This window comes from Echiichthys vipera (assembly GCF_963691815.1).
Source record: "Echiichthys vipera genome assembly, chromosome: 1".
Taxonomy (NCBI): domain Eukaryota; kingdom Metazoa; phylum Chordata; class Actinopteri; order Perciformes; family Trachinidae; genus Echiichthys; species Echiichthys vipera.
The window spans coordinates 25258487-25270542 of NC_139826.1; the positions used below are offsets into that span (position 1 = coordinate 25258487).

General features: G+C 38.9%; 1 protein-coding gene across 1 annotated transcript in view; it reads left to right on the forward strand.

Annotated features, from left to right (window-relative positions):
* Positions 1 to 4481: 4481 nt before the first annotated feature.
* pde3b (phosphodiesterase 3B) overlaps positions 4482 to 12056 on the forward strand; it is a 44186-nt gene continuing 36611 nt past the window's right edge. The window contains exon 1 of the mRNA XM_083925034.1: positions 4482 to 5468. Within this exon, the coding sequence (XP_083781160.1) occupies positions 4581 to 5468 (888 nt within the window). The 5' untranslated portion in view covers positions 4482 to 4580. The remainder of the gene's footprint in view (positions 5469 to 12056) is intronic.

A 12056-nucleotide genomic window follows, 5' to 3' on the forward strand; every position in this document is an offset into this window, starting at 1 on the left:
TGAGGATCTCGTCTCTGCTTTTTGCAGACGATGTGGTCCTGATGGCATCGTCGGTCAGTGACCTTCAACACTCACTGGATCGATTCGCAGCCAAGTGTAAAATGGCTGGGGTGAGGATCAGCACCTCTAAATCTGAGGCCATGGCTCTCAGCTGGAAACCGGTGGATTGCTTACTCCGGGTAGGGAATGAGTCCTAACCCCAAGTGAAGGAGTTCAAGTACCTTGGGATCATGTTCACGAGTGAGGGGAGGATGGAGCGTGAGTTTGGCCAGAGAATCGGAGCAGCGGAGACGGTGTTGCAGTCGCTCTACCGAACCGTTGTGACGAAAAGAGAGCTGAGCCGGAAGGCAAAGCTCTCGATCTACCGGTCAATCTTCGTTCCTACCCTCACCTGTGGTCATGAAAGCTGGGTCATGACCAAAAGACAGGGGTCGTGGGTACAAGCAGCCGGAATGGGTTTTCTCAGGAGGGTGGCAGGAGTCTCCCTTAGAGATAGGGTGAGAAGTTCAGCCATCCGTGAGGAACTCGGAGTAGAGCCGCTGCTCCTTTGCGTTGAAAGGAGCCAGTTGAGGTGGTTCGGACATCTAGTAAGGATGCCCCCTGGGCGCCTCCCTAGGGAGGTGTTCCAGGCACGTCCAGGTGGGAGGAGGCCTCGGGGAAGACCCAGGACTAGGTGGAGAGATTATATCTCCACACTGGCCTGGGAACGCCTCGGGATCCCCCAGTTAGAGCTGGTTAATGTGGCCCGGGAAAGGGAAGTTTGGGGTCCCCTGCTAAAGCTGCTCCCCCTGCGACCCGACCCCATATAAGCGGATGAAGATGAGATGAGATGATAAGTTATTAAGTTTAGTTATGTTATCATTTTATTATTGCTAATAAAACCAAAAATATAAAGAATTCATCCCAATGACTGTGAAGTGTGTGCAAAAACAAACTACACCAGTCATATGATATGTTTTGTGTTATATGTTTAATAGTTTTTTTGAGATCCATGGTCCATGGAGTTCTATGGAATAAAATCTACATCTGGCTGTCTCTACACAAACAGTAGGCCTGTCCATTAGTAGGTTCAATTAATTGTGGGTTTTGGCGTCTTCAGAAAAACTGTTTATAATTGTGAGTTTTGCAAAATAACTTGAAACTATAAATTGTGCAGTATTGTATATCTGCAAACAGGAAAATAGTCTACAATCATTCTTACAGTGATTAGCGCCCAGTTCCATGCAAGTCTACATACATATTTAAATTGATGTTTTTCATGACAAGAAAGGTTTATAGTTCAAGTCAAGAGCAACATACTTACATACTGTATCTTCTATCTACTCTGTATGCATACCAATGAAACAGTTATTTATTACAGTATTCTCATTAAATATAGTTAAAAGATCCTGTTCTGTAGGTATGGTTTCTCATAGGCCAGGAAGATCTTAGATCGTTCAGATCACCCTTACGGATACAATAAACAAAACAGCACTGATAGACAATTTCATATAGCACATACAAACACTTGTTTTGGTGGTATGCAGAGTACAAGTATGGAGTTTGGGCCAACCTGAGGTCTCCAAAAGGCAATGTCACTGTCATACTAGTTACGGAACTAAAGGAGAGGCAACAAACATACACAGTTATACAAGTTTATTTAGTGTTAAAGGGTGACATTGTTCACACCACTGACAGACAACTGAACCAACAGTAAACACTGACTGGGAGTATTAACTTCAAACTATACTATAACGTCCTCAAATGTTTACTTTTCAGAGACACAGTTGACACCTATTCATATACAGTTGATGTGATACATATTTGCAAACTGACTTTTTTTTAATGAATGCAAGCAGGCCTCTGACCTGTAAATCCATAGTGTCAATCAGAAGATGTGCAGACCAAATGGTACAGTCACTGACCTGAGGCTACTGAGCCCAAGCTAAGCAAAGAAAAGAAAACCTTTATATCTTTATTCTCTGGCTTGATGAATTATCAGTATGTATGTGTGTTTGTGTGTGTGTGTGTGTGTGTGTTTGTGTTTTTTTGTTGTTGTTTGTGTGTGTGGGGTGAATCCAGGGATTGTTACTTGTGGAGAGTGTTGCTCATGAGGGATTTGTTGAGTCTATGTAAATCATAAAGGAGTCTTAGAGTGTGGTCTTTACCTACTCTATATGTAAAGTGTCTTAAAATAACTTTTGTTATGATTTGGCACTGTGAATAAAATTGAAATGTAATTGAATCGGATATTCTGTTTTCGGTGGTGATGTTTATTTTTTCGTGTATTGTATTATTCTGTACAGCATAAGTTGATGTATGCATTGAAATATTTACCTCAATGATATATTTCTTAAATTGCCTTGTCTTTTCATAGTCCTTTTTACAGCAGACATTTTGAGTTGGTAACAGGGACACAGGTGTAACTAATTACATTAATGATGGCTCTGTTCTATTTTAAGGGCTCCAGTAAAGTCAGCATGTAGGCCTAATGTTACATGCAAACGGCTCTGGTATTGGTAAAACTAAATGCCTGCTGCTGTGAAAATGGGCTATTAGATGTCTGTGTTATTTTTTATCTCGCAAAACAACGCGTTATTAAGATATCTGACCACTATCAGTAGTTAAAGTCGGTTACAGTCTTTAATCTGATGATCGACAATCGTCTAACCGAGCTCTCAAGGCAGGCGAAGCAAACGATCCCAGAGCGACATAATGCAGCGACACACAGTGGCGACACTTTGACCAAAAGACCAATAATGTTTAAGATTGTAAAATATTACTTTATGGACTATGACCACGCTAATGTAAACTACGTACGAGAAATTGTGTCATGAGAAGTATTCAAAATTGTAATAATCTTTAGAACAGTCAATTCACGTATGCATTTAGGTCTATTTTAAACTGTTATGTTCAAATTGTGTGCAGATGAAAGCAGGTCTAAAAAAAAGCACATTACACAATTCAAATAAAGACTACCCTACTCATAAGGAATGTACCTGAAACAATTAAACCTACAAAACAATGTATTAACTGCTTATACTGCACTCTAACTTATATTCCTTTGATATTCTTGGTTTTATTTTATTAAAAATTATTATATTACCAAGTTTGTATTTTTATTATTTTGTAATTATTTCATCTGAATGTCATTTTGTGTTTTATGTAAAGCCCTTTAATGAGCTTATTGTTGAAATGTGCTATACAAATAAACTTGCCTTCCCTTGCCTTGCCTTACAGAGGAGGGTAAAACTGTTATGGAAATGTAACCACCAGTTTTACTGATATACACTGGAGATCAAGATTAGAGAACAAAGTATCAATACTCGATTTAATATGAAATACTGTTATTTTGTATTGATCAGAATTTGATAGAATATCCACTGTTGCTTGCTGTCTGACCACTCAGGAAGATTTAAACAATGTTTTCTTGGGGGCATAGGGTTTTAAAATGAATAGGAAGTGTAGAGGCCCTTGCTTTGAAGGACAGCAGCAAGTCTATAGGCTCACATAAACATTTGCGTTCACCCTGCCGTGTAGTTGTACAAGAGGCCCAACTCCTGCTGCAGAAAACATCCCCCAAACCATGACATGAGATTGGTAAAGTTCTATTTATTGGGGTCTGATGGAGAAAAATTATGTTCGGCGGCGGACTAGGGAAAGACTGAACCCAAAGTGTGTAAAGAAATCAGTTAAATTTGGAGGAGGGAGTATCAGAGTCCAGATCTAAACCCCATAGAGAATCTCTGGAAAATCTTTGGCAACAAAGTAATGGCTTAGAAACCCACTACAGTTACCGAACTGTGGAAGAGACTGAAGAAGAATGGACCAAGATCAAACCAGAGCAGTGTGAGAAACTAGTGATGTCCTGTGGGCGCAGATGTGCTGAAGTCATTCAAAGCTGTGGCCTCTACACTTCCTATTAATTTTTGAATCCTATAGCCCTAAGAAAACATGATTTAAATCTTGTCTTCTGACACAATGGTTACTGTTCTCAAATTTAGCTCACTGTGTTTTTAAAAAAATAAAATAATGGATTTTGTTAAAGTGCCTTGGTTATTTAAAGAAACATGCTAGTACAGCAGTGGTACAGCCACAGTGGATATCCAAACTCTGAACAATAATAAAAAAACAGTATTTCAGAAGGTGTGAGTGTATATATATCTCTCTCTATATATATATATTATTTTTTTCTTTATACTTTTTCTTTAAATGGAAACTGTTTCAAAAGTTTGGTCATTAACTGCAACTTCAGAGGTAAAAAAAAAACAAAAACCCTAGGATTATTAAGGTATTTCTGATTCTAATATATTCATTTTATATTAATGATGCAGCTCAGGATTGGTTCAGCGCTCCCTCATTACAAAGCCCTGAGGTCTAAAAGTTGTGGCCTCTAGGCGGCGACAGAGAGCCCCCCTTTTTCTGTAAAAACAACATCTCACCTTCTTTCTTTAGTCCAAGTGCTGGAGCACGTTTGAGTGACCATGGAGTGCATTCGCTTGTCATGTAGTTCAGCGTTAATACGGCGTGAATATTAGGATAAGAGAGAGAGAGAGAGGGGGGACTTTAGCGTGGATAAAGAGGAGCCACACAGTCGAGCCATGGCTGCACGGGAGGAAGGAGAGGGTTTGCACAGTAAAATACGGCACCGCGACGGAGCTGGAAGTGTAAACAGCTCTGAGGGCTTCAGGAACGGCTATGTGAAGAGCTGCGTCACCCCTCTCAAACAGGACCGTCAGAGGGGGTTTTTGTTTAACGTGTGCAGGTTTTGCAACGAAGACATTCTCAATTCAAAACTGTTAAAGGTCTCTGCCCTGTACGTCGGCGCGTTTGTTGTCTTCGCGGTCTCTTTCCTCGTTTCCAGGAGCTTGCAAAGTGACTCGCTTTGGGATTTGCGGACTTTTTTGTCGGGCTTCTCCCAGTCCATCAGTCCTCTATTCAGCGTGGGATGCGCTTTCTTCTTTCTGACGTTTTACCTGCGGAGGAAAAAGAAGGAGAGCGGCAAATGTTGGCTGGTGTCGCTGCCGGCATCGTGTTACCTCGGGGATTTTTTGGTTTTACGGTTCTTGCAATGGGGAGAGGACCAACACCAGATGCAAATGGTGGGCAGGTTGTTATTCGTGTTAGGATGCGTGGGTTTGCTCACCCTGATCCCCACTCTGAAACTCAAACACAGTGTTCTCATACTGGTGTTCGCCAGCGTTGTGTGGCTCGTTTCTTTCACAAGTTTGAGCGGCCTGCCCGCGCTGCTCAGACCGCTCTTCGCCTGCTTTGCGGGGGTTTCGGGCTCCCTGCTGGGGCTCTGTTTTGACCGTTACTACCCGTCGAGGGAAGCACCGAGTGGGATTTCCACCGCGGAGGAAAAGGTGCCCGTGATCAGACCCAGGCGAAGGTCCAGTTGTGTTTCACTTGGGGAAACATCGACCAGCTATTATGGCAGTTGTAAAATGCCCCGCAGACCTTCGTTGCCCTGTATATCCAGAGAACAGGTAGGTCTTTCCCCCCCTGCAGGACCACATCTGTTGTTATTGTTAACAAAACAATAGGCCCACAGAGTACACATGTGCATCAGAGGAAAACACCCAATCTTATATCACCAAAAAGCATTCCCTCACAGAACATAAATAGTCTTAAACCAATTTTTAGATATGGAATAAGTAAATGACTTGTGGTTAAAGTTATCGGTTGAAAGAGACCATTGTATTGTGGATGACTTGTACATAAACACATTTATATCCATGGACTTATATTATTATTATTATTATTATTATTGTTATTATTACAGACTATTTCAGCTAGCGGGTAATCCAACATTAAGTGTTAACTGTACAGCTTTCCAATTCTAAAACAGTTATATTTTTACACATTTGATCATAGTATTGGTATAGTATATTTGTCATATTTATTTTTATTTATTTTTCTATCCTATATTTACGTTATGGACTGTTGCAGTATGTTGCTTTATTTCCTCTTGATATTTTTATTATTATGTACCAAACACATTCCTTGTATGTGAAAAATTGGAAATAAAACCCCATTCGGATTCTGGGTTATAAATGCCAAGCATGGGCTTTATCCACATTTTAGCATTTCGGCAATTATTTAAGAAAACATGTGTTTTTTAGTGTTTTATGTAATTAACAAGTATGCTATATACCTGCATACAACACTCCATTACATCCATTATGTTTATTTACATTTTTGAGGGGAATATATTCATTTAAAAGTTTATATACCAGATAATAACAATGAAATGTGAGTGTCCAACATCACAATGTCATTATAACAACACAACCAGCAGCATAGCAAGCAAGCGATGTGGCCTACAATCCCATCTGACTGTAGCAGTCAACAAAACAAAGCGATGTTGAGCACACGCAGGGATTATTCAGTGTCTACAGTCCACATTCAGTCTGTGTATCTTCTTCTTTGTGTTTGCTTGAATACACAAGCCCGCACAAGCTGTGTAAAACCAGTCTATTTACATTAAGTAGCTCACAGGTCCACCGCAAAGTGATGCTCCTTTCTACTTTGCATTAGTTTTGTAAACCAATACACCTATATCAAGTTATGTCCATTCTAAATGAAGACTATCATGTTGCATACACTATGTTGTGGACAAAAAGGCTCATGCAAGCTGTTGCCTAAATTTGTTCATAGATAAATGACATTATGGTCAGCAGATTTAAAAGTATAAACAGTGTATTTAAAAACAAAGCATGCGTTTCTTCAGTGAATGCCGAACAATCAGCTTACACGCATTGTTTTCGTGTCCTTCAAGCTTAGATAGAAATGATAAGAGAACTAAAAATGTATTTCCAGGTTGTCTTCGTTGAAACGGAACCCACTGCACTTTATTTTACTGTAAATAATTGGGGAGGGAAAAAAATATATATATGTAGGCTAAAAGCTTTAAAAAAAAAAAAAGAAGTAAATTATGGGGCTCAGCTTCAGCATAAGCCAAACTTATATTGTATACTAGTACAATTCCTAATAAGACTATTCCCATTCCACTTTTATATTTGACTCAATTGACGTATGTGTTGTACTACTTCAGTGTTGACATGTACAGGAAACTGAAACTGAGTGATGTCTCCATTTAAGCATTGACACCCCCACCCCCAAACACTTTATGGGCCACGTTAAGTTTCCCAGTCTCTTTGTAGGTCGGTATATGGTACATTAAAAGTACTACACCATATCGTTTTCATTCGGAAAGTTGAAAAAATATTGTTTTTGATTAAAACATGTTTTTAGAATCTTGTTTGAATTGTTAATCCTTTTATTTGCTACATTCATCCTATGGTACAGTTACCTTGTGACTGCCTGCCCCCCATCCCCAACCATATTATGCTAAACCTTTTTTATACTTTGTAAAATTGCAACGTAATTGTAAACTGTAGACAGAAATTTGGAAAACGTGTAAAAAGAACAACAAAAACGTGTGCATAAGTGGTGATGGCTTGATTGCTTATAGTCACACCATATTATCGTCTGAATATCTGCTGCATCTCAATCTATATTGAGGAAAAGATAACTTAAATTGCAAGCACATGTTAACGCCTGTGTCATTATCGCACTGCCCTTAAAAACAGATAAACCTTTATGTCCAAGATGGGACTGTTGAGGTGAGTGTGTATGTCTATCTGTATGTGTCAGCCCTATATTGCAGCTCACTTGCAACCTGTCTGAGGTGTTGTGCCCACTGCATGCTGGGATAGAATGATGGCCTACAATATTGGCGGTGTATTCCATAATGCAGGGAAGAGTTGTTGTGTGTTGATTTTCCCAAATCTTTAAAAAAAGGTTCTTCTCTGTCTTCTCAGGATTTTGCAAATGTTGGATTTTAGCTACCAATGGCGCCAAGCGTTTCCTTTCCTTGATTTAATAATCAGGGAATCTGAAAGGGAATCAGGGAAGTGAAAAAGAACTGTAAACTGAGCATAAGAAATTCTCCTCTGTGATATAACTTCGTCTGCGTCAGAGGCCGGCAAAGAGACGCACAAAGGCAGACTTGGAAAGGAGTCACTTAGGGTTCACTGGTGATGTCACACTTGTTCTTCATCTTCACACGCATTTTTGCATACCCAAGAGTCAACCCCTCTTTCTGCTGTCTGAGAGGTTCATTGGTTTTCTGTCTTTCAGTTGCAAAGAAGATGTGCATACAAATGTGCAAGCTAAGTCTTTAAACTAAGTCAGCTAGATATTAAGAAAATGTTCATTTTTAAGCATCAGTTCAAACAAAACCTGAAATCATTGTCGCACTTTAAGGATAATCCTCAGTCTTTTGATAATTATCATGTCAGTTGCTCCTTAAAACTGCATAACGTGATACCCCAAACAAATATACTGTCAACCAGAATCCTTAATTCATGTGGATTATATGTTATACTACAGGTTACAGCAGCAGCACTTTGCTCAATGCTGTATCACAGATGACCGTCACTGGTTAAACCCACAACCAACAAACTTTTACAAATGGATAATGGTGTAACCACAGGTATTAGTTTTACTTTGGAAAATGACCATGGCAATACACTCTGAGGTGTCCTGATGCAGTGAAGAATGGGAAAGCCAATTGACGCTTTAGATCGTGAAGTTCTTATGTGTTAACGCTTATATACATTTGAACACATTTGCAATAATGAATATCATACATATCCATGACTTTTTAAAAATGAACATTGCTAAAAGCAAAGTTTATGACATGAGAGTTGTTGGCTCTGTCAAATACTGAAGTAAAATTAGGAAGATGTATTCCTTTTTCTGGAGTGAATCTTTTTAGCCATAGGCTCCTTTTGACATTTCATATTCATGTTTGAACCATCTAATGTATTCTTCACAAACACTCTGTTAGTGTGGGTGCAGACTTTTTGCAATCGCCACCATTGTGAATATCTAAACTAAAAGTGCTGTTTCGGATGATGTGAGAGACCGCAGGGCAAGAGTTGTGCCAAAAGACACCTGAGGTATGTTCAGCTTGTCATTTGTCATAAAAAGCTGCAACAGTGCGGCTAAGAAGCGGTAATACGGGAAAAATACTTGCATCTAAAAACACAAATTCTATAACTCCATTCTTTGAGTTCAAATGAGGTGAATATGATTTTAGACATTCAAAGTTTTTGTTTCAAACTATTTCTTCACCCACCAGACGTAATTGCTTACAGAAAGTTTGAAAGAGCCATTTTAAGGTATTATTTGGTATTACAACACCAGACATTAGCTAGCAGTTGTTTAAGCATATACAGTAGATGGACAGGATTGTAAAAAAAGAAAACATTTAATTGTTATTCATTATTTTTTTAATAATTAAAATACAGAACAAGCTTATAGATTATGCATTTATGAGGGCATGTAGAAAATGATTAACAGAATGATTTATTTCCCTCTGTGGCAGTGGAGGGCACTAAAAACTCTGTGGCCATTGTGTTACCACATTACCAGACTTTTTATCCGGCTGAGTTTTTGCCAGCGGATGAGCAAGGAGTTGCAGGCTCTGGAGGCGTGGAGGTTGTTGGGTGCCGTTCCTATCATGCAGCAAAATTTCACATTAAAGAAACTGAGAACACTCAGCTGCTGTGACATATCGACATGATATGTAGCTAGACAACAAGCTCCTGTGTGTGAGCTCAAAGTCCAGATTAGACAATAGCTAATTAATGTGCACATGCCACCAACTGGACAGGTGAATTACTTAAAGGTAGATCGCCCATCAGTGTTCAGATCTTTCTAAATGATGGGACGCCTTCAGATATTTTGTCATTGTTAAAAAAAAAATTAGTCAATAACGGCAAATGTTCAGTTAAGGCGACCTCTGTGACCAAGACTGTTGCTGTTGTTTTTGCTACACGGAGGAGTCTTTGTCCACTAGTGGTGCTGTAGAGCAACATTTTGACGAGGGTTAAAAGTATTGATCTGTTAGGTTACAGTGGAAATTTCAAAATAAAGGTGCATCTTAAAGATGACAATTTGTATTGTTATTTTCACTTTGCATCGATCACTGAAAGGATACACTGAGTCATGTTATGGCCACATTATGAGTCAAAAGTTTGCGCTAGTTGTCTTAAAGGTCAACTTCTCCGTTTTCTTTGCTCGTACGCAGTGTTGTGTTAGAGTTCAGTGACAGTCTCTGTAGCTGAGCACATCTTTTCAATGGGGGCGCAATCCTTAAATATGTCAGACTAACTAGGAAGGAAACCCCTTCATTGTTACTGCCATCTTAGAGTCTTCATTATTATACACACTTTATTGAAACAGTGATTAGACTGCTCATTTAGAAACCACAGAACAGGATAAAGGTTTCTGTCTCTGTAAAGGTGCAAACATGATTTAAACATGGATGGAATTGTACTTGAATGGAAACATAAAAACCGAAAATCCAGTACACTATAAACACAATCTTGTATGTAGTGTTGGAGATACAATTGTCTCATTTAGCCCCTTCCAGCTTCTATCAATGCTAATTTTTGCTCTGATAATTTCCAGTCTCAGTTTTGTGTGTTGGCGCAGTTACTCAAAAACTCTTGCACAACCAGATCTTTATAGCCTGACTGTTAGTGCCAGGTGTTAAGCTCACTGAAACATATGTATGCATGAACATATAGGAGATCTAAATATGTCAGTGAAATGTGTAATCGTGTCTTTCACTTGATACTGTCCAATGGTTACATGTCATTTGCGAGTAAGAAATATTTTTACAAATTGTCTGCTGTGTTTGTGGACGTGGGTCATTTTCAAATCCAAAACAATGTTTTTAGCGTTCAACCTCAAGGGCGGCAATCTTCACCTAAATTATGTCAGCATGTGTCTTTGAGACCAAGTTAGTTTTTTGAGATGACGTAGATAAAGTGCAGATCTTGTTGTTTGAAGTAGGATTATTGCAGTTAGGCTTTCATGGCAGGAATCTAAAAGCTCTACTTTATGAGTAAGACCTTAGAGGCAGTGCAGTGTACAATTCAGGGAGAAGGCCCTCTTTTGTGTGGTTACCACTCCACAGGGGCAGTTAGGGGTAAATAATACACTTAACTAACCCCCCATCCAGACAAGAACAGAGAAGCAGGCTGCAGAGAGAAAGGTTGGAAGGGAGAGCACAGCGAAAACGCAGAGCAGCTCTCAGCTGTCACGTTCGCTTGCTGTAAAGCCATGTGGAATGATATAACATTGACGTCACAACCCAGTGACGTACCACAGGGTGATTGCAAGAAGAAAAAAAATGCCAAGTCTTATTAATCGCCCTGTAGAATATAGTGTCTGCCTGCAGCAGTGATGAGAAAGGGAGAATTTGTCCGTCTTCACGACCATGTGCAATAGAAAGAGTCTTTAGGAGGAAAACGTTGTCACGGAGAAACCACTCAGCTTATTCATTCAGAAACCAGACACAGCTACAGGCATTTTACGTAATATATTTTCCTATTTTATGATTTGACATTTTCTACTGAATGTTAACAGCAATTTACGGCTGGCACTATCAGCACAGTGGTGTAAGCATGGATGCAAGTGTATGTAATGTTTACTTTGAACAAATCTTACATTAGAAAAATGTAATAGTAGATGTTCTAATTATAGATTTGGAATTTAAAAAAAAATTTGGTTATTTTAAAAAATTATGGCCACATGTCGTTGTACCCAATCTACTGTTTATACTATTTGCATTCTCGGCCTGTTTATCTGCGGAGATGCAAACCTCTGTGCGTTAGTGAAACTGTCATTGTTATAAACTAAACCACTGTCTCTCTGAACAACTTGTGTTAAATTCAAGAGGAGTTGCGTTTGTTGAAACAAGCATTCAGTTTTATTTTCCAGTATACAGTAAATCTTCCAGATGCTGGTTATGGCATACACATCTTGCTTTAAACAATTCAATGTTAAATGGATAATCAAATGAAACCTTGTTGGGCTTGGACCTCACAGGCTCAAAACATGTCATGAACACCACAATCTATTATTTTGCATTGTTGCTCATATATTTTATATTTATATTTTACATTTTAATAATAATAAGAGAACCATTTGAGCTCAATCTAATTCATAATTTGTTCTTTCTATAATTTTTACATATATCTTAGTTGGAATAGACT